Source organism: Phyllobates terribilis, unplaced genomic scaffold (assembly GCF_046119375.1).
Source record: "Phyllobates terribilis strain yellow unplaced genomic scaffold, ASM4611937v1 Scaffold_335__1_contigs__length_2066515, whole genome shotgun sequence".
NCBI classification, from domain to species: Eukaryota; Metazoa; Chordata; class Amphibia; order Anura; family Dendrobatidae; genus Phyllobates; species Phyllobates terribilis.
In genome coordinates this window covers 700,726-724,164 of record NW_027363095.1, presented here as the reverse complement: position 1 = coordinate 724,164, position 23,439 = coordinate 700,726, and the positions used below count along the sequence as shown (strand labels likewise).

At 47.2% G+C, this 23,439-nt stretch overlaps 2 protein-coding genes across 2 annotated transcripts in view; both read right to left on the bottom strand.

The window, feature by feature from the left end:
* Positions 1 to 18,789, bottom strand: part of LOC141221830 (gastrula zinc finger protein XlCGF66.1-like) — a 344,164-nt gene extending 325,375 nt beyond the window's left edge. Inside the window, exons 1-6 of the mRNA XM_073666597.1 lie at positions 18,731 to 18,789; positions 7,954 to 8,344; positions 7,788 to 7,858; positions 7,271 to 7,394; positions 7,050 to 7,151; positions 6,843 to 6,966 (exon numbers count right to left, since the gene is read on the bottom strand). Coding sequence (XP_073522698.1) covers positions 6,843 to 6,966; positions 7,050 to 7,151; positions 7,271 to 7,348 — 304 coding nt within the window. The 5' untranslated portion in view covers positions 7,349 to 7,394; positions 7,788 to 7,858; positions 7,954 to 8,344; positions 18,731 to 18,789. The remainder of the gene's footprint in view (positions 1 to 6,842; positions 6,967 to 7,049; positions 7,152 to 7,270; positions 7,395 to 7,787; positions 7,859 to 7,953; positions 8,345 to 18,730) is intronic.
* On the bottom strand, positions 1,221 to 6,745 carry LOC141221816 (uncharacterized). Its single transcript, XM_073666576.1, has 3 exons — positions 6,727 to 6,745; positions 6,371 to 6,454; positions 1,221 to 4,383 (listed from the first exon to the last, which is right to left on the bottom strand). Exons 1-3 carry the CDS (start codon positions 6,743 to 6,745, stop codon positions 2,687 to 2,689), a joined length of 1,800 nt encoding a protein of 599 aa, XP_073522677.1. The 3' UTR covers positions 1,221 to 2,686.
* Positions 18,790 to 23,439: the final 4,650 nt, after the last annotated feature.

The following is a 23,439-nucleotide window of genomic DNA, read 5'->3' as shown; positions in this document are numbered from 1 at the left end:
GAGAAGCTGAAGTACAGGTGGTGTCTTCAGAAATACTGCTGATTCCACTACGTCACTAGAAAGTCAGCGGGAACTTAAGGAGATAATTGTCAGGAAGAAAGGGTTTAGGTTCATGGAGAACTGCGCTGACTTCTCTGTCGGCTACAGGCTGCACCTCAATGGGGAGAATGCAGATGTGCTGGGGAAAAAAATGGTCAGATGGATGGAGGAGCTTTCAAACTAGGATCTGGGGGAGGGAGGGTAGCTGTGCAAATAAGGGGGTAGAATAGACAGAGAGTGAGACATTCAAGGAAAGTAAGGCAGCGAGTAGCAGTAATAAATGTGCTAATAGTATTAAATGTCTGCAGGCAAATGAAAGAAGTCTTGAAAACAAAATGAATGAATTAGAGACTCTTAGGTCAGCCACAGATTACAGAAACCTGGGTGGATGAAAGCCATGACTTGGTGTCAAACATAGATGGTTACACTACATTCAAACGGATAGGAAAGAAAAATAGGTAGACGGGTGGGTATTTTCGTTAAAACCAACTTAAGACCTCAAGCTCAATGACGACAAGGGGGGCAGTTCCGACAATGTACAGCACACATGCCCAACTCTTGGTGATTATATTTGACCCACGACACCAGAACCACCACACCTATGTGGGGCCATTATTCTGCATGGAGGACTTTGTGGGATCCATTTTACTGTATGGAAAGCTATGTGGGGCCAATCATACTGAATGGAGGACTTTGTGGGGCCCATTATTCTGTATGGAGGACTATGTGGGGCCCATTATACTGTATACTGGTTGGTCCACAACTTTGTCCAAGTTTTTCACTTTGGCCCTCTGCATGTTTTGAGCTTTACATCCCTGATGTAAAGTCAGTATGGGTAATGTACATGGAAATGGCAATAATGGAAAGCTGCTAATTGGACTTTGCTACAAGCCTCCTAATATAGCTAAACATGAAGAGGATGATATGCTGCAACAAATTAAAAAGGCAACAAAAACAAGTCATGGTCAAAAGTGTTGGCTCCCTTGAAATTGTTCCAGAAAATGAAGTAATTCTCCCAGAAAATTATTGCAATTACATGTTTTATTATACATGTTTATTTCCTTTGCGGTTATTGAAACAGCACAAGAAAACATAGAAAAAAAAAGGCAAATTGAACATAATTTCACACAAAATAGGTCGGACAAAATTGTTGACACCTTGCCAAAATTGTGGCTAAACAACTTTGTTTCAAGCATGTGAAGCTTGTTCAAACGCAATTTTGGCAAGTAACAGGTGTGGGCAATAAGAAAATCACAACTAAAACCAGACAAAAAAGGGAGAAGTTGATTCAATCTTTGCATTGTGTGCATATGTGTGGCACACTAAGCATGGAGAAAACAGAAAAAGGAGAAGAGAACTGTCTGAGGACTTGAGAACCAAAATTGTTGAAAAATATCAATAATTTCAAGGTTATAAGTCCATCTTTTGAGATCCGGATGTTCCTCTGTCCAATGTGCAACATAATCAATAAATTTACAACACATACAGTCAAATATGGTGGAGCTTCAAAGAGGTTTTGGGGTTGTTTTGCTGCCTCATGTCAGGTACCTTGACTGTGTGCAAGGAATCATGAAATCTGAAGATTAGCAAAGGATTTTGGGGCACAATGTAGTGCCTAGTGTCAGAAAGTTGGGTTTGTGTGCTAGGTCATGGGTCTTCCAGCATGACAATGACCCCAAACATACTTCAAGAAGCACCCAGAAAATGGATGGAAACAAAGTGCTGGACAGTTCTGACTAGCAATGAATCCGGATCTAAATCCCATTGAACACCTATGGAGAGATCTTAAAATTGCTGTTTGGAGATAAACTTTAAAATTTGAAAGTCCTCAGTGGTAATCTTTTCAGTTAGCCATTAGTCAGTAAGCTTTCTAGACTACTCAGGTCTTTCATCAGACATAGTATAACACAAAATCTGAAGAGTCACATATTTATACACAACAGGGCACAGGAATAATGCAACAGATAAGACAAGTGACGTGAAGCAGAACTATCAGTTTCGGAAAGGGATAAGCAGTTGTGGCCGTAAATATGTGTGGACACAAGTAGATCTATTCTTTTTTTCTTTTTTTGGGTGGCGATGAGAATTCATCCTTGTTTTAAGTTTTTGCCTGGTCTCCCCTACATACAGACCCCCAGTTGGACATTTGCTATATATAATTAAGTACATTACATTAGTTGTGATGCAGCTGAAAGTACCTGGGATCTTGTGGTCCTGATGTGAGTTGGGAATCTTTATCTTGTCCGTGGTCATTATAAATGGACGGGTTTTACATACACAGTTGGTGAGGATAAATTTTGTAAGTTTCACCACAAAGGTGAAACTATCCTCCCGGTCAGTTTGCTTTCCCTCCCAGTACCTTTTCATTCTAACAATGTTAGGTTTCTGGGAGATTATACTTGTTCCTTTTATTTTTGGTTCTCCTTAGCTTGCCTTCTTTGCCCTATATGAATGTGTTTTTGTTTCTCATTCAGAGTTTTCATATTTTACTTCATACTTTCCTTTCCCCTTGTTGAGAGTGTGTTGCAGCCTCCTCTCTGGTTCCTCAGGAGGTATGAGAAACTCCTTAACGGCTTATTAGTTAGTTAGGTGTGTGGTGGCATTTTTAGTTGTGCAGCTAGTTTTTTTTTTCTAGTTTCTACAGAGACTAGTTGGGTGTAGTTGCGGCATTCTCCCCTGTGTGGGTTCTCTGGTGGCTATCAAGATGCGCTTTCTGGTTAAAACATTTCCCACATTTTGAACATGAAAAAGGCTTCTCCCCTGTATGAGTTCTCTGGTGCTTATCAATATCTGATTTCTGGTTAAAACATTTCCCACATTCTGAACATGAAAAAGGCTTCTCCCCTGTGTGAGTTCTCTGATGTTTGATAAGACTTGATTTCTCTGTAAAACATTTCCCACATTCTAAACATGAAAAAGGCTTCTCCCCTGTGTGAGTTTTGTGATGTTTGGTAAGAGTGGATTTCTCTGTAAAACATTTCCCACATTCTGAACAGGAAAATGGCTTTTCTCCTGTGTGAGTTCTCTGATGGTTGATAAGAGTTGATTTCTCTGTAAAATATTTCCCACATTCTGTACAGGAAAATGGCTTCTCCCCTTTGTGAGTTCTCTGATGTTTATTAAGATATGATTTGTGTCCAAAACATTTTCCACAATCTGAACATGAAAAAGGCTTCTCCTCTGTGTGGGTTATCTGGTGCTTAAGAAAACTACATTTATGGTTAAAACATTTTCCACATTCTGAACATGGAAAAGGCTTTTCCCCTGTGTGAATTCTCTGATGTTTGGTAAGATTTGATTTCTTTGCAAAAGATTTCCCACATTCTGAACATGAAAATGGCTTCTCCCCTGTGTGAGTTCTCTGATGTACAATAAGATTTGATTTTTCTGAAAAACATTTCTCACATTCTGAACAGGAAAATGGCTTCTCTCCTGTGTGAGTTCTCTGATGGTTGATAAGAGTTGATTTCTCTGTAAAATATTTCCCACATTCTGAACAGGAAAATGGCTTCTCCCCTGTGTGAGTTCTCTGATGTATATTAAGATATGATTTCTGTACAAAACATTTCCCACAATCTGAACATGAAAAAGGCTTCTCCTCTGTGTGGTTTCTCTGGTGCTTAAGAAAACTAGATTTCTGGTTAAAACATTTTCCACATTCTGAACATGGAAAAGGCTTCTCCCCTGTGTGAGTTCTCTGATGTATATTAAGATATGATTTCTGGTTAAAACATTTTCCACATTCTGAACAGGAAAATGGCTTCTCCCTTGTGTGAGTTCTCTGATGTGCGATAAGATTTGATTTCTCTGTAAAACATTTACCACATTCTGAACAGAAAAATGGCTTCTCCCCTGTGTGAGTTCTCTGATGTGCGATAAGATTTGATTTCTCTGTAAAACATTTACCACATTCTGAACAGGAAAAAGGCTTCTCCCCTGTGTGAGTTCTCTGGTGCCTAACAAGATCTGATTTCTGATTAAAACATCTCCCACACTTGGAACAAGAAAATCTATTCTTCGCTGTGTGAATTTTTTGAGGTTTAAGAAAAGACTTTTTGAGAGGAAAACTATTTCTATATTCTGGATGTGAAAATGGCTTCTTTGCTTTAGAAGCAGTTTGTTTTTTAATGCTTGTTTTGTGACTTTGATTTTCCTTAGTAGTCGGTAATGAATCAGAAGACAGGGCATGTTTCAAAGGATCAGATGACAGATCTTTGCTGTGAAGGGATGATGGTAAATCTGGAGTAATGGCATTCACTTCAATTGTATCCTGTGGGATCTGAAAATTATCTGATTTGAAAATTGAAGATGTCAACTGCCCCTCAGATCTCCTGGTACAGTCATCTGCCAAGAATAAAACCAATTATTATTTTTAATGAAAAATCCTTCAATTTTATATTTTTGAACATTTCTACTTAAACTGTCTGTAAAAAAGGCAAGTTATATAAAAAAAAATCACTTATTCACCAGGACAATGACTGTCTAATAGAAAACCTCATAGGATGAACCAGTAGAGCGTGGTGTTCAACTGATTTTTCATTCTGCCTCCCAAATATGGAATAAAAAGCCACCAAATGATGATATGTAGGCAAAAATAATACCAATAAAACCTTCTACTTATTTGACAAAAAACAAGTCCCCACTCAGGTCCATCATCTTTCAGTGGAAAACCAGAGGTTTCCACATTATTAGTGGCTCAAAGGCTCTTGAAAAGCAACATGGCTTCCATAAACCAATCCAGCAATATCCACTCTCCCAATGTCAGATCTCCCCCTCACTGAGATTTGCAGTAGTTTATGTGCCTAAGTCACATTTAGCATCCATGTATTTGGCATTACTATAATGAGAAGAACCCACTTAATTTATGGTGTGTGTCTCCTGGAGCACTATCTGGGCACTATGTGTTGGGTAATAAAATGGCATATTTGTAATTTCACTCTCCAACATCCACTGTATACTAATTTCTGGAGAGTGACTGTGAGAGTCAAAATAGTCACTTCTCCTATAGATTAATTCACTGAGGGTTATAATTTCCAAAATGGAGTCACTTTATGGGGATTTCTACTGCTCTGGTTTTCTGCCATTTTGTCATATTAGGGCTTCTGCAAAAGATGTGTCCCATCTCCTATGGGACGTCTACTTCTCCTGCTTCGACTTGTGTGATGTTTGCTTCTGTCACCAGGAGCCGCCTTATTCATTCTGCGGGCAGCGCTGGTAATGGAAGAGACGTCAAAACCAGAAGCTCTGGGTGCTGCAGGCTCTGTCCAGCCACTAAGATTAGGGTTGCTGGGACCAGTAGTACCATCCAGTTTTGCAGTGTGGGTGTCTGTGCTATCCAGCTGGAGTAATCTGCTCCCTGCTTTAGCCATTTGGAGAGCATCACACCCTACTAAAGCTGGAAGCATATTGCCGGAAGCTGCCAGATCCAGCCTTGTTCTCCTCTGGTTCAGTCCTCTGTGCTCAGCTCCCGGCTTGTGTATTTGTTTCCTGTTGTGATCCCGGCCCATTTACTGACTACTCTTGTGTCTTCTGATTTTGTATTTTTTCTGCCCTCTTCTGACCCGGCTACCTGACTATTCTTCTTCCCATCTCACTCCACAGAACAGCAGGTAACACCATGGCCCAAGCCTAGGGGTCTCTGTGTAAGTCCAGATCTATGTAGAGGGGTTAAAGGGTGATGAGGAAAATAATTTGTGAAATATGTAAACGGGGTAGATAAGGCAAGCCTCTTCGTGGTAGCCATCTTTTGAGCTTCCAGGTGACCATGAACAGCGCCCCCAATACATTGTGTCTGGGAACTATTCCAGCAAAATCTGCATTCCTAATAGCTAAATGGCGCTCCTTCCCTTCTTAACCTGCCATGTGCCCAGACAGTAGTGTACAACCGTATATAGGGTATTGTCAAATTCAAAAGAAGTTGGAAAATAATTTGTAAGGTCCATTTGTTTCTTATTATCCTTTGTGAAAAATTTCAAAGTTTTCACCACATAAAGTGACACACGTCAGATTTGAAAAATGGGGTCTGATCATCTGCACATTCTACGCACGCTGTCATTTAGCTTTGTAGTTTACAGACATGGGCAGGTAACAGTCAGCATCATCTAATCCCAGGGGGAGATGGATCCTCCAGGTTGTAAGTTCTATAGAAAAGGGCTTTCACAATTTCCCAAAGTATTCTGAACATTTTCGGACGGAGGAGAATGTTGTGATCTAGCAGCAAAATGGTGACCACAAAATTGTGATTCGGCCGGACTACACCACCGATAAAGCAGTCACACCCGGTGACTGAGAAGAATCTGTAACTTCTCTGCATTTAGTGGTCACTACTCACCTGGGTAGTCATATGTAGGAATCTCCTCTTTACACCGCTCATCACCCCTCACATATGTCTCTGTAGTATTAATACAGGTCAGATCTTCACCCTTAAACAAATAAATATTATAAAAGTCAAAGACAGATGGAGAAGTCACATCTATGATCAGCTCTAATCCTGCCATCTCCACCGTTCTCATTACACAAATATAAAACATAATAATGGCGGATAAAACAAGACTGAGGACAAGACCTTCACAGCCGTCTACACATCATAGGGGAGATCTCATGACACCTTCTCTCCATCTACCTGATGATCCTGAGGGACATTGGGATCTTCTTGTTTACAGTCCTGTGGAAGAAGAGGACGGGGACATCTCTCTAGTGTTGTCATCTTACTGGATAGATCTGGAGGAAACACAGACAGGGACTGAATTCATTCTTTACATACAGATAATTATAGGCCGTGTGTATTTAGCCCTGTCTATTACCTGGTGATGTGAGGGGCTGGGGAACCTCCATCATGAAGTCCCTGTACAGATCTTTGTGTCCTTCTAAATACTCCCACTCCTCCATGGAGAAATAGACAGCGACATCCTGACACCTTATAGGAACCTGACACACACAATGATACAGTCATCCCCCCGATCCCTTCATAGCGTTACTGTATAATCTCCCAGCATTCCCAGCAGTGTCACCTCTCCAGTCAGCAGCTCAATCATCTTGTAGGCGAGTTCTAGGATCTGGTCATTGATGTCCTCATGTATCAGGGGGTGAGGTGGAGGTCCTGTGATTAATCTCTGGTTATGGAGAGACACATTAATAAATCTCACTACAGAGTCCTCACCTCTCCAGTTCTGTTCATCTGTTATTCCCATAGATAAGAATGATGTAATGTGACGTCATCAGAATCTCTCACCTCTCCAGTAAGCCGGAAGAGGATCTCTAGGGTGAGGTGTAATATCCTCTCTGCCATCTTGTCTCTGTCCATTTCCATCTTTGATGGGTAAATCAGAAAAATTTTCTTATATAGAAGATCTTCACTGAGAGGATCCGATATTGTAGAGACCGGAAGGAGAAAAAGATAAGTTGATGGAACATCATAAAAATCCTGTGTAATAATACATCTATTGGAGATAATGAGAGGAAACATATAAGGAGATTTATTATTTGACAGTATTTTGTTTTCTTCTTTACATCTAGTAATAAAACCTATATATTTTAGGACACAGACAACAAGCAGTTTCTTCCTTGGAGTCTGCAGCTGAATACGTTTCCCATAGACACACTGTCAGGGAAATATTGAGAAAATATTAACAATTTCTCCCAAACCCCTCTTAAACAGTGTATAATATTTCGTCAAACCCCATTAATGCGGATACAACATCATAGTATAGAGCAAATATATATACAAATTGAAGAGAGGTGACACCTACTAGACTGCTGGATGGTATTCAAAGGTAGGAATTCAAAAGTGTGGAGATATGGTGACACTGGTTACTTGGGTCTGCAGAAAAGAGCAGAGTGTGGCAGACTCAGAGTTATCAGCTGAGAGGGACTGTGGAGGCAGAGATAGACCGATTAGAGCTGGACGTAGCATACCTGTGACCCCTAGTTCCTGGTTATAAGGTGGTACTGCATGTAGTGGGTTAGAGGAACGCAGTGTCCACCGCTAGTTCCTCGTGCTGTGAGAGTTGTCAGGGGCAGGATGGTATCGGCTGACCAATCACCGCCAATCCCGCAGTGTTGTGTAGTGTGAACTCCGGAAGTGCACGTGTGACATCACCTGAAGTGACGCGCTGCTCCCAGGAAGCTGTGCGATCCGCAGGCTGGTGTAAATGCGTTCCAGTGAGCCGGAAGTTTGAGTTCCAGGGAGAGAGAACGTGCGTTCCACCAGTATAGAGCATAAGACCCAATGGGCATGAGCCAGAGCCTTTGTTGGAGTGGAGAAGGATCCAGGAGAGGGGACAAGAGTGTGCCTGAGAGGAATAATCTGTAATAAAGGAGACAATATAGGAGTAGGATATGGAGATCAATAATGTATATTATTGACCTATTCAAATTGAAGACCACATTTCCAAATGTCAAATACATTTCAACATAGGGTCACATAAGATCCCTGGGTGACAAGTTTCTCTATACCAATTGTTCAATGAGAACCAAACTCCAAACATAAAAAAAACTTATATAAAAAGCCAGTAGGTCATAGTCCCTATTAAGGCCTTTCGGCTCTAAGGACTGTAATTCATGAATCCAGTAGGCTTCTGTACGTTTGAGAAGGCTCACTCAGTCGCTCCCCCGACGTGGTGTCAAAACTTGTTCCAATACCTGGTACTTGAATTGAGAAATACTATGTCCTGCCATGAAAAACTGTTGGGGAATGGGTAACATTAGGTTTTTGCACCAAATTGTGGACTTGTGCTTTGAAATCCTATCCCTTATGGGCTGTGCCGTCACTCCCCCACATAGATTCGGCCGAATGGACATTTAATAAGATATACCACATATGAACTGTCACATGTAAAGTACCTTTTGATGTTGCATATTTTGCCAGTTTGTGGGTGATGAACAATGCTACCCCTGAGGACATTGTTGCATTGACGACATTGGAGAGATGGGAATGTGCCCATTTTGGGATTCTGCAAAAACCATTGTTTAGGACCTTGGTGCACTGCGCCCAAATCGGCACGTACTAGGGAGTCTCTAATATTGGTTGCTCTCTTAAAACACGGTAGGAAGGGTTGTTGGAACGCAGGGATCGTGGGATAGCCGGTTTGTAAGATGTTCCTGTGTTTCCTAATGGTTTTATGTAAGATGTAGGCGAAGGGGTGTAACGTGTGAACGAAAGGGATTCTGTCCTTAGTGTTTGGACGATCAGTTCTGGAATTCGACGCCTGGGGATGCAAGAAGCTAGGTGGATAGCCTCGTTCAGTGAATTTGGTCGACATTTCTTGAAACCTCTGATTGTGGATAGTTTCACTGGACACAATCCGTTTGACCCTCTGAAATCGTGATGTAGGTATAGATTTCTTCATCGACCTTGGATGATTGCTAGAAAAGTGTAATAGGCCATTGCGATCGGTGGGCTTAGAATAGAGGTCAGTTGTTAGGTGGCCCTGTGTATCCTTGATCACCACGGTATCAAGGAAACTAACACGGCTTGAATCATATGTCATGGTGAAGTGTCTTGAAACCACAAACGTTTAATGTTGTGGGATTGATTGCGTCAGATAAATGTCTTCTAATACATTTTTTTTGCGACTCTGACGTGCATCCCACATATTTTAGTTTACTATCTATACATTCTATTAAATGCACTGCTCAAAAAAATAAAGGGAACACTCAAATAACACATCCTAGATCTGAATCAATGAAATATTCTCATTGAATACTTTGTTCTGTACAAAGTTGAATGTGCTGACTACAAAATCACACAAAAATTATCAAAGGAAATCAAATTTATTAACCAATGGAGGCCTGGATTTTGAGTCACCCCCAAAATTAAAGTGGAAAAACACACTACAGGCTGATCCTGTTAGAACCCTCCTGTTAGTTTTTTCAATTTTGCTGGTCACATGACTTTTCGCCTATATAATCCAGCTCCGCCCTCCTGGCCTTGCTGGACTACAGTGTTACATTTACTCTTAAGCGTACGTGAGGTATTGCAGTTGTTAAGCGACAATTCACTTTTTGCTAAGCTGGAGAAATGTGAGTTCGCTGTGCAGAGAATTAGTTTTTTGGGCTACATTATCTCCAGCGAGGGCTTTGAGATGGACCCGGTGAAGGTTCAGGCGGTGCAGGAATGGCCTAGGCCTATTGGTTTAAAACCAATACAGAGATTTTTGGGTTTTGCCAATTATTACAGAAAATTCATTAAGAATTTTTCTATAATTGTTAAGCCGCTGACCGATCTCACCAGGAAAGGTGCGAATACTGTCCAGTGGACTACTGAGGCCATTGAAGCTTTTGTGTATCTCAAGGAGAGGTTCAGTTCTGCCCCCATCCTTATGCAGCCTGATGAGACCAAGCCTTTCTTGGTCGAGGATGATGCTTCTTCGGTGGGGGTCGGTGCTGTTTTGTCTCAGGAAAACAAGGATGGAGTACATCCCTTTGCTTTTTTTTTTTTTTTCAAAAAAATTTTCTGAGACCGAACTTAATTAAGATGTCGGTAATCGGGAATTGCTGGCGATTAAACTCGCATTTGAACATTGGCGTCATCTCTTGGAAGGTGCTAAATTTCCCATTCAGGTTTTTACTGATCATAAGAATCTGATCTATCTTGATGCTGCCAAGCGCTTGAATGCCCGTCAAGCTAGGTAGGCACTTTTTTTTTGCGGTTTAATTTTTCTGTTACTTACATCCCGGGTACCAAGAATGTAAAAGCTGATGCTTTATCTCGCAGTTTTTCTCCCATGGTTGGTACCGAGGAGGAGGAGAGCATTTTACAGGAAGGTGTTGTGATAGCATCATTGGACTCCGTTTTGGAAGATGGGATTCTGAAAGCCCAGGAGGATGCCCCATCTAACACTCCCCATGGGAGGTTGTTTGTGCCTAAGAACTTTAGGAGAGATTTGTTTGTGGAGTGTCACGAGTCTCGGTTGGCAGGTCATCCAGGAATTTCGGAGACTAAGAGACTTGTAGGTCGCAGTTTTTGGTGGCCTGGGTGGCAGAAGGAAGTCATTAAGTGGGTGCGTCAATGTACTGTGTGTGCTAGATCTAAGTCTTCACATGCTCCTGCTGCGGGGTTGCTTTGCCCTCTGGAGGTTCCTAGTGCACCTTGGACGCATCTTGCTATGGATTTTATTACTGACCTTCCTGCCTCTGAGGGTTTCTGTTATGTTCTGCTACCAGAGCTAAGGAAAGAGAGGAGATCTGTCCCTACGATAGAACTCAGCTGAATCCCTACGATGTAACAGGGAACCTGATCCTGCGATCAGACCTGCTAAAGTCCTAAGCTAGTCTGTACGGAGACCTATAGATGTGGGGAAGGAATCCCTACAAGTACTAAGGACTGGGAGGAAAATGGGACACCTCCTAACAGAAATAGTAGCAGACAGACGAACAAACAAAATATATAGAACATAGAGGTCCGTAGACCAAGCAAACTAACAGAGTTAGATACAGAGCACAGGCTAGCTAGAAAGTAGTTATACAATGAAGTCCAGCAAAGCCAGAAGGGCGGAGCAGGATTAAATAGGCCAACAAGGTCATGTGACCAGCAAAGGAAAAAACCTAAGAGCAAGGTTCTAACAGTTTCACTGTTATCTGGGTGGTCGTGGACCGTTTTAGCAAGATGTGTCACTTGGTTCCCTTCATCAAACTGCCCTGCGCCAAGACACTCGCTAAGGCTTTTGTGAAAGAAATTGTCAGGCTCCATGGCGTTCCTACCGACATTGTTTCCGATAGGGGACCTCAGTTCGTGGCTCGTTTTTGGCATGCCTTTTGTGACAGGTTGGGAGTACATTTGTCATTTTCATCTGGTTATCATCCTGAGTCTAATGGACAGACAGAAAGAAAGAACCAGGATGTTGAACAGTTACATATAGTTACATAGTTAGTAAAGCCGAATAAAGACTTGCGTCCATCAAGTTCGACCTGTTAGTTCTGTAATTGCTAAAGTTGATCCAGAGGAGGGCAAAAACCCCAAATGATTTAGCCAATCTTCACCTGAGGAAAAATTCCCTCCTGACTCTGAAACCAGCAGCCAGAATAAATCCCTGTATCAACCTACTATTTTATTTTATTTTTAAGTATATGCTGAAATCTGCCTGGTATCTAGAAATGCATCCAGTCCCCACTTGAACTGGTTTAGTTAATCCGACATTACCGTCTCCTCACTCAGTGAATTCCATATTCTCACAGCTCTTACCGTAAAGAACCCCTTCCTATGGTGCTGAAACCTTTTCTCTTCCAGTCTTAGTGAATGCCCTCTTGTTACCGTAATATCCCTCATTTTGAAAAAATCCCGGGCAAGATCTCTATACTGTCCCCTAACATATTTGTACACATTTATTATGTCCCCCCTCAACCTTCTCTTTTCCAGGCTGAATAGTCCTAGTTTTGCCAACCTCTCTGGGTATTGCAGTCCCTCCATTCCCTTTATTAATTTTGTTGCCCTCCTTTGTACCTTTTCAAGCTCATTTATATCCTTTCTATATATTGGGGCCCATAACTTTTGCGTTGTTTTGTGGCTGACAATCAAGAGGGGTGGTCTGAGTTTCTGCCACTGGCTGAATTTGCTCTTAACAACCATACATTCTCTTCTGCTGGGTGTTCTCCTTTTTTTTGTTGTACTGGGAGACATTCGTCGTTTGGGTCATTCTCCAAATTGGTATCGGCTGTGCCGGAGGAGGAGAATTTTTCCGGTGATTTGGAGAGAGTTTGGACTGATGTACGTCGTAACCTTCAAGAGGCTAACAAAAAATCCAAGAGGTACTTTGACAGGAAACGTCAAGAGGTTTTGTTTACTGTTGGTGACATGGTTTGGTTGTCCTCTAGGAATCTGCGGTTGAGGATTCCTTCTAAGAAATTGGGCCCGAAGTTTGTAGGTCCGTTTAAGGTGCTTCAGGTAGTTAACCAATCTGCTGTTAGGTTGGAGGTTCCTACCTCCTGGAAGATTAATCCGGTGTTTCATGTTTCCTTACTGAAAAAAGCTGATGTTTCTGATAGGGACGCCACTGTTTCTGTTCCTCCGGTGGAGGCAGACGGTGAATATGAAATTTCTCGCATTCTTAATTCTAGATGGCATAGAGGGAGATTGCAGTATCTCGTCGCTTGGAAAGGTTTCGGTCCCGAGGATAACTCCTGGGTAAGGGCGGATGATGTCTCTGCTCCTAGACTTGTCGGAGCGTTTCACAGGAGGTTTCCTGATAGACCTGGGCCTGGAGGATCCTCATAGAAGAGGGGGTACTGTTAGAACCCTCCTGTTACTTTTTTCTATTTTGCTGGTCACATGACTTTTTGCCTATATAATCCAGCTCCGCCCTCCTGGCCTTGCTGGACTTCAGTGTTACATTTACTCTTAAGCTAGCCAGGTGCTTTGTACCTTACTCTGTAGTTTGCTTGGTCTTTGACCACTTGTACTTTTGTTTGTTGTTTGTCTTTGCTCTGCTACAATTTCTGCTAGGAGGTGTCCAACTATATCCCAGTCCTTAGTTCTTGTAGGGACACCTCCCTTATATCTATAGGTCTGCGTTCAGACTAGCCGAGGACTTAGGCGGGCCTGTTCACAAGGAACAGGTCCCCCGCTGCATCGTAGGGAATCAGCTTAGTCCTATTGTAGGGACAGTTTTCCTTTCTTTTCCTTAGTGTTTGTAGCAGTTCATAACAGATCCAACTTTGATGTAATGTCCTTAAAACAAGTCAAAAATGAGGCTCAGTATTGTGTGTGGCCTCCACGTGCCTGTATGACCTCCCTACAACGCCTGGGCATGCTACTGATGAGGTTCCGCAAACTCCTGGACAGTTTGTGTTGTAACGTGACGTGGATGGAGCAAGACATGACCCAGCTTTCGTCCTTCTCCATCACAGCAACATCCCTTTAAAAACATATAAAAATTTGATACTGAGACTCTTGATCACGTCTGCTAGAGCATGTATTCCCTCTCTATGGAAAAGTAACACTATCCCGACAATCTCACTATGGTTCTCCAAAATAAATGAGATTATGTTAACGGAGGAGCTCACCTCCACGATCAGTAACTTCCATGATAAATTTTATAAAACATGGTTCTACTGGAGTTTAAATCTTCCGCTGATTACCTTGACCTCATAGGGGAAAGCTAAGTCTATACTTCAGGAGCCTCTCTGAAGTTACCCTAACCCTTTTACCCATACATACCTTCCCCCACTTCCCTTTGTCTTTGTGTGTATTTGTGTTTTTGGTTTTAACTACTCATTTTTTCTTTTATAGCCCTTATTTGTTAAACCACATGAATATGTAATGACTTAATATTTAAGTCTGAGTCACCACGCTGGTATATCCTAAAACACATTGAACCAATGTTCTACCAGCGACTCTACTTTGGATTGTGTTAACTTCTTTCATTTTGTTTTCAAATGTTTTGGAAATACTGGTTATTGTTATGGGGTCATGTTTGACCTACTACTTGTTGCACAACTAGTACCTGGTGTTTGTATTTGTATTTCCTGTTCAAAACTTAATAAAGATAAATTTATAAAGGATAATCAAGTCACATTGCGTTTGATATTTGTTTCTTGAAAAAAAACTAGGGAAAGTTTTCCGCAGAGTGTAGAAGCCTTTTTGGATACAAAACTCAAACAAAATATGCAAAAGAATTTACAAAGTCTGGAGGATGCTATCTCAGACATCAAAAAAACTAAGTTTGAAAGAGATATCAAAGACAACGAGTCAAATTCAATTTACACATGGAAATGAAACAAACCAAGAGCTACTGTTCTGAAATACAGGTCACACAATAAATTCAAAGGAAATAGAGGAGAGCGGAGGTCAGCTTCACAAATCCCAATGTGTCCATGGGTTCCTCTAATTATAATTCTCTGAGGACTTATCTGATGTATCAGTGGGATCAACTAAAGACAGATGGAACAAAAATAAATTCTCAAGTATTCCCCACAATTCAGCACAAAACAACAGGCCGGAAGAATCTCAAATGTGCCCGGACATGTGCGTTCCATGCCGGAGTGCATCACAGTCTCCTATCTGCGAATGCGCATGTCCGGAAGCATGCGGTCCACGCATATGATATTGGATTGTATACCACCAACTTAGAAAAATCCTAGCTCTGAGATCAGCATTATGGGAGACTAAAAACAAGTATTGAACATCCTCCCATCATGCAATAGGCATGTAGATCTACTTTATCACTACATAAAATATGGGATGGTGGCCCACAGTATATTCCGAAATGATCAAATTTGTCCCCTATTGCATAGAGATACACAAGGATCACCAGACTTGTTAGTTACTAAATAGTATATGTAGGATGTAACTGATAAGAAATAATTCTGATATAGAAGCTCAGATATCTCGATGAAGTGCAATAATATGTGAACCCCAATCACTGGGAACTGAGTAGCATTGGGTAGAGTATAAAATCCAAAAATGTAATCCAGAATGGGGCTGTATTCACACAAAACAAGCATAGGAAATTAGCTCATTCAGTCCCTTAGGGGCTCGTGAATCCAGTATGGAAATCCACTCACTTTCCTTTTTGGAGGATACATCTATTGTGATCACCTCCTCTCACATTGGGTTTAACCACCTCAATGATACAAAAGGAGATGTCTCTGGTTTCACCTCGATGTACACTATTCATGTGTCTCGCTAATCGGGTGTCCTGACCATGGCGTATTTCGCCCAAATGCCCCCCACCCTCCTCCTAGACTCCCTCTTAGTCTTGCCTGCATAATCTGTCCAAACACAAAAAAGAAAACAAGAACCGACACCTTTGTACGGGGAAGAAAATTGGTCCAGGAATAGTGTACAGCTGTCTAGCCCGCATGTTGCTTTTAAAGTGATACAATAAAGGAGTACGTTTTATGGACCGGTGAGTGCTATCCTTTCTTCTTATTTGCTTACATGTTGCCTACATAATCTAGGGGGCAGGTGCATGTGGCCATATATACAAGTCCTGAGGTTTTACAGTTGGAATAACCCCTCTGAAAAAAGTTTTTATTCGTGGAGGAACTCGAGAAAGATTTACATGGTCTCATCCAATTACATGTACAACATTCTCCACATCTAAAGAAACCACAGATTCTTCTATCTAGCCAAGTCCCCTTGGGTGCAGGTTTTTTGTAGAAACTATGCACTAAACGGTCCCTAATTGACAAACCCTTTCTGAAAGTTATTGTGGGAGTAGATCACACAGCACCCTCAGGTCCGGGTCGGCCACAAGTATATCCCAGGTCACTCTGATTGTCATAAGTTTTTCTTACTTGTGTTATCCCATCTTTTTCTTGGTCTCTTGATTAGGTATGGAGGAGTGTCTGTCTCTCCCATTTATCTGCAAACGATGATGCGGAATCCAAAATGTACCAGGAGTACCCTATAATCCCTTAATCTGGTGTTCAGGTCTATTGCCTGTATATTAAAATCTGTGACATTATGGCAGTACCTTCTCAACCATAAAAATTGACCGTTGGGTATTCCTCTTTTTATGGGGATGGGGTGGTGGCTATTCCACTTCAATAGTTTATTAGTGCTTGTAGGTTTATGGTAGTTGAGTGTTCCTAGGGTCCCATCCCATTCTATCTAGATTAGTACATCCAGGAAAGTCAACTGGTTATTATTAAACTCGGATGTAAATCTAAGGCCCACTCTATTGATGTTGAGTTCCCTGACAAATTCAAAAGATTGTTCACTCGTCTCTGACCAGATGATTAAAATGTAGTCAATATATTTGTACCATACCCCAATATATGGATGCCACCACTTATGATCATCCCTGAATATTGTGGATTCCTCCCACCAGCATAGAAAAAGGTTAGCATACGAGGGGGCACAGGGGCTCCCCATCGCAGTACCCCTGAGCTGGTGGAAGTACTTCCTGTCAAAAAGAAAGAAGTTATGAGTAAGAGTGAATTTTAGAAGATCCTCCATGAAGTCATTATGTCTGCTACACTCTACTGATCTCGATTTCAAGAAATGTCTTACTCCTCTGATACCATCCTCATGTGGAATATTAATGTACAAAGCCTCTATATCTAGTAAGGCCTGATCCCCTATATGCATGTATACATGCTCGAGGGTATACATGTAGGGGAGCAGGTAAAAGGAAAACCAATTCCAGAGGGATTATTCCAAGTGCAGGACCTCAGGCGATACTGGGGGAACATTATACTGTGTGGGGGCATCATACATACTGCATAAGGGACATAATGGGGGCCTTACACTGTGTGGGGGCATCATACATCCTGCATAAGGGGCATAATGGGGGCATTATACTGTGTGGGCGCATCATACATCCTGCATAAGGGGCATAATGGGGACATTACACTGTGTGGGGCATCATACATCCTGCATAAGGGGCATAATGGGGGCATTACACTGTGTGGGGGGCATCATACGTACTGCATAAGGGGCATAATGGGGGCATTACACTGTGTGGGGGCATCATACATCCTCCATAAGGGGCATAATGGGGGCATTACACTGTGTGGGGGCATCATACATCCTGCATAAGGGGCATAATGGGGGCATTACACTGTGTGGGGGCATCATACATCCTGCATAAGGGGCATAATGGGGGCATTACACTGTGTGGGGTATCATACATCCTGTATAAGGGACATAATGGGGGCATTACACTGTGTGGGGCATCAGACATCCTGCATAAGGGGTATAATGGGGGCATTACATTGTGTGGGGAGCATCATATATACTACATAAGGGGTATAATGAGGGCATTACACTGTGTGGGGGGCATCATACATCCTGCAGAAGGGGCATAATGGGGGCATTACACTGTGTAAGGGCATCATACATCCTGCATAAGGGGCATAATGGGGGCATTACACTGTGTGGGGGCATCATACATCCTGCATAAGGGGCATAATGGGGGCATTACACTGTGTGGGGGCATCATACATCCTGTATAAGGGGCATAATGGGGGCATTACACTGTGTGGGGCATCATACATACTGCATAAGGGGCATAATGGGGGCATTACACTGTGGGGGGCATCATACATCCTGCATAAGGGGCATAATGGGGGCATTACACTGTGGGGGCATCATACATACTGCATAAGGGGCATAATGGGGGCATTACACTGTGGGGGGCATCATACATCCTGCATAAGGGGAATTACACTGTGTGGGGGCATCATACATCCTGCATAAGGGGCATAATGGGGGCATTACACTGTGTGGGGGGCATCATACATCCTGCAGAAGGGGCATAATGGGGGCATTACACTGTGTAAGGGCATCATACATCCTGCATAAGGGGCATAATGGGGGCATTACACTGTGTGGGGGCATCATACATCCTGCATAAGGGGCATAATGGGGGCATTACACTGTGTGGGGGCATCATACATCCTGCATAAGGGGCATAATGGGGGCATTACACTGTGTGGGCATCATACATCCTGCATAAGGGGCATAATGGGGGCATTACACTGTGTGGGGGCATCATACATCCTGCATAAGGGGCATAATGGGGGCATTACACTGTGTGGGCATCATACATCCTGCATAAGGGGCATAATGGGGGCATTACACTGTGGGGCCAGTAAAGGGGTCCTGTACTATGAGAACAATACGTTTCCTCCCTTCCTGTCTCCATAGAAACCTTATGATTCTTATAAAGAGGCAACACAAGACCCCAAAAGAGTCTCCGTGCTGAAGGGGTTAATGCCCCCTGCGCCCAGTAATGGGGTCTCCACATACCTCCACCTGCAGAGCCGCCACCACATATATGGCTGCTCTGTGCGCACAGGAGCTGTGATGAGGTCACAGGAGGGGAGGAGTCAGGGGTCACATGATCAGGGGCCTCAGTGGATGCAGGACTCTGCTGTGCTGGTTGTCATGGTGCTGGATGAGCTGAAGTTTATGTGTGGGGTCAGGAGGGGTTTACAGTGTGGATGTAGCAGAGCCGCGTGTGTACGAGGTGTACGGAGCGGAGCCGCGTGTGTACGAGGTGTACGGAGCAGAGCCGTGTGTGTACGAGGTGTACGGAGCGGAGCCGCGTGTGTACGAGGTGTACGGAGCGGAGCCGCGCGTGTACGAGGTGTACGGAGCGGAGCCGCGCGTGTACGAGGTGTACGGAGCGGAGCCGCGCGTGTACGAGGTGTACGGAGCGGAGCCGCGCGTGTACGAGGTGTACGGAGCAGAGCCGCGTGTGTACGAGGTGTACGGAGCAGAGCCGCACGTGTACGAGGTGTACGGAGCAGAGCCGTGTGTGTACGAGGTGTACGGAGCGGAGCCGTGTGTGTACGAGGTGTACGGAGCGGAGCCGCGCGTGTACGAGGCGTACGGAGCGGAGCAGCGCGTGTACGAGGCGTGCGGAGCCGCGCGTGTACCAGGCGTACGGAGCGGAGCCGCGCGTGTACGAGGCGTACGGAGCAGAGCCGCGCGTGTACGAGGCGTACGGAGCGGAGCCGCGCGTGTACGAGGCGTACGGAGCGGAGCCGCGCGTGTACAAGGTGTACGGAGCGAAGCCGCGCGTGTACGAGGCGTACGGAGCGGAGCAGCGCGTGTACGAGGCGTGCGGAGCCGCGCGTGTACCAGGCGTACGGAGCGGAGCCGCGCGTGTACGAGGCGTACGGAGCAGAGCCGCGCGTGTACGAGGTGTACGGAGCGGAGCCGCGCGTGTACGAGGTGTACGGAGCGAAGCCGCGCGTGTACGAGGCGTACGGAGCGGAGCAGCGCGTGTACGAGGCGTGCGGAGCCGCGCGTGTACCAGGCGTACGGAGCGGAGCCGCGCGTGTACGAGGCATACGGAGCAGAGCCGCGCGTGTACGAGGCGTACGGAGCGGAGCCGCGCGTGTACAAGGTGTACGGAGCGGAGCCGCGTGTGTGCGAGGTGTACGGAGCGGAGCCGCGCGTGTACCAGGCGTACAGAGCGGAGCCGCGCGTGTACGAGGCGTACGGAGCGGAGCCGCGCGTGTACGAGGCGTACGGAGCGGAGCCGCGCGTGTACGAGGTGTACGGAGCAGAGCCATGTGTACGAGGCGTACGAAGCGGAGCCGCGCGTGTACCAGGCGTACGGAGCGGAGCCGCGCATGTACCAGGCGTATGGAGCGGAGCCGCGCGTGTACGAGGCGTACGGAGCGGAGCCACGCGTGTACGAGGCGTACGGAGCGGAGCCGCGCGTGTACGAGGCGTACGGAGCGGAGCCGCGCGTGTACGAGGCGTACGGAGCGGAGCCGCGCGTGTACAAGGTGTACGGAGCGGAGCCGCGTGTGTGCGAGGTGTACGGAGCGGAGCCGCTTGCGTACGATGTCTACGGAGCGGAGCCGCATGTGTAAAGGTGTACGGAGCGGAGCCGCATGTGTACGAAGCGGAGCCCCGTGTGTACGAGGTATACGGAGCGGAGCCGCGTGTGTACAAGGTGTACGGAGCGAAGCCGCTTGTGTGCGAGGTGTACGGAGCGGAGCCGCGTGTGTACGAGGTGTACGGAGCGGAGCCGCGTGTGTACGAGGTGTACGGAGCGGAGCCGCGTGTGTACAAGGTGTACGGAGCGGAGCCGCGTGTGTACGAGGTGTACGGAGCGGAGCCGCGTGTGTACGATGTGTACGGAGCGGAGCCGCATGTGTACGGAGCAGAGCCGCGTGTGTACGATGTGTACGGAGCGGAGCCGCATGTGTACGAGGTGTACGGAGCGGAGCCGCGTGTGTACGAAGTGGAGTCGCGTGTGTACGAGGTGTACGGAGCGGAGCCGCGCGTGTACCAGTCGTACGGAGCGGAGCCGCGTGTGTACGAGGTGTACGGAGCGGAGCCGGGCGTGTACGATGTGTACGGAGCGGAGCCGCGCGTGTACGAGGTGTACGGAGCGGAGCCGCGCGTGTACGAGGTGTACGGAGCGGAGCCGCGCGTGTACGAGGTGTACGGAGCAGAGCCGCGTGTGTACGAGGTGTACGGAGCAGAGCCGCACGTGTACGAGGTGTACGGAGCAGAGCCGTGTGTGTACGAGGTGTACGGAGCGGAGCCGTGTGTGTACGAGGTGTACGGAGCGGAGCCGCGCGTGTACGAGGCGTACGGAGCGGAGCAGCGCGTGTACGAGGCGTGCGGAGCCGCGCGTGTACCAGGCGTACGGAGCGGAGCCGCGCGTGTACGAGGCGTACGGAGCAGAGCCGCGCGTGTACGAGGCGTACGGAGCGGAGCCGCGCGTGTACAAGGTGTACGGAGCGAAGCCGCGCGTGTACGAGGCGTACGGAGCGGAGCAGCGCGTGTACGAGGCGTGCGGAGCCGCGCGTGTACCAGGCGTACGGAGCGGAGCCGCGCGTGTACGAGGCGTACGGAGCAGAGCCGCGCGTGTACGAGGTGTACGGAGCGGAGCCGCGCGTGTACGAGGTGTACGGAGCGAAGCCGCGCGTGTACGAGGCGTACGGAGCGGAGCAGCGCGTGTACGAGGCGTGCGGAGCCGCGCGTGTACCAGGCGTACGGAGCGGAGCCGCGCGTGTACGAGGCATACGGAGCAGAGCCGCGCGTGTACGAGGCGTACGGAGCGGAGCCGCGCGTGTACAAGGTGTACGGAGCGGAGCCGCGTGTGTGCGAGGTGTACGGAGCGGAGCCGCGCGTGTACCAGGCGTACAGAGCGGAGCCGCGCGTGTACGAGGCGTACGGAGCGGAGCCGCGCGTGTACGAGGCGTACGGAGCGGAGCCGCGCGTGTACGAGGTGTACGGAGCAGAGCCATGTGTACGAGGCGTACGAAGCGGAGCCGCGCGTGTACCAGGCGTACGGAGCGGAGCCGCGCATGTACCAGGCGTATGGAGCGGAGCCGCGCGTGTACGAGGCGTACGGAGCGGAGCCACGCGTGTACGAGGCGTACGGAGCGGAGCCGCGCGTGTACGAGGCGTACGGAGCGGAGCCGCGCGTGTACGAGGCGTACGGAGCGGAGCCGCGCGTGTACAAGGTGTACGGAGCGGAGCCGCGTGTGTGCGAGGTGTACGGAGCGGAGCCGCTTGCGTACGATGTCTACGGAGCGGAGCCGCATGTGTAAAGGTGTACGGAGCGGAGCCGCATGTGTACGAAGCGGAGCCCCGTGTGTACGAGGTATACGGAGCGGAGCCGCGTGTGTACAAGGTGTACGGAGCGAAGCCGCTTGTGTGCGAGGTGTACGGAGCGGAGCCGCGTGTGTACGAGGTGTACGGAGCGGAGCCGCGTGTGTACGAGGTGTACGGAGCGGAGCCGCGTGTGTACAAGGTGTACGGAGCGGAGCCGCGTGTGTACGAGGTGTACGGAGCGGAGCCGCGTGTGTACGATGTGTACGGAGCGGAGCCGCATGTGTACGGAGCAGAGCCGCGTGTGTACGATGTGTACGGAGCGGAGCCGCATGTGTACGAGGTGTACGGAGCGGAGCCGCGTGTGTACGAAGTGGAGTCGCGTGTGTACGAGGTGTACGGAGCGGAGCCGCGCGTGTACCAGTCGTACGGAGCGGAGCCGCGTGTGTACGAGGTGTACGGAGCGGAGCCGGGCGTGTACGATGTGTACGGAGCGGAGCCGCGCGTGTACGAGGTGTACGGAGCGGAGCCGCGTGTGTACGAGGTGTACGGAGCGGAGCCGCGTTTGTACGAGGTGTACGGAGCGGAGCCGCGCGTGTACGAGGTGTACGGAGCGGAGCCGCGCGTGTACGAGGTGTACGGAGCGGAGCCGCGCGTGTACGAGGTGTACGGAGCGGAGCCATGTGTGTGCGAGGTGTTCAGAGCGGAGCCGCATGTGTACGAGGTGTACGGAGCGGAGCCGCGTGTGTACGAGATGTACGGAGCGGAGCCGTGTGTTTACGAGGCGTACGGAGCAGAGCTGCGTGTTTACAAGGCGTACTGAGCGGAGCCGCGTGTGTATGACCTGTCCGGAGCGGAACCGTGTGTGTACGAGGTGTCCGGAGTGGAGCTGTGCGTGTACGAAGTGTCCAGAGCAAATCCGTGGGTGTACGAGGAGTACGGAGTGGAGCCGCGTGTGTACGAGGTGTACGGAGCGGAGCCGCGCATGTACGAGGTGTACGGAGCAGAGCCGTGTGTCTACGAGGTGTACGGGGCAGAGCCGCGTGTGTACAAGGTGTACGGAGCGGAGCCGCGCGTACGAGGTGTACGGAGCGGAGCCGCGTGTGTACGAGATGTGCGGTGCGGAGCCGCGCGTGTACGAGGCGTGCGGAGCTGAGCGGCGCGTGTACGAGGCGTGCGGAGCCGCGCGTGTACGAGGCGTACGGAGCGGAGCCAGGCATGTACGAGGCGTGCGGAGCGGAGCTGGGCGTGTACGAGGTTTACGGAGCGGAGCCGGGCGTGTACGAGGCGTGCGGAGCGGATGCTGCCCCTCTCCAGGAGCGATCACAGCAGCACGGCATGAGACATTCTTGTACTACACAGACTGTCCTGACAGAACACAGCTCGTCAGCACATAGCCCCGACCTCCAGCGACAGCCGGACAGTCCCATTGG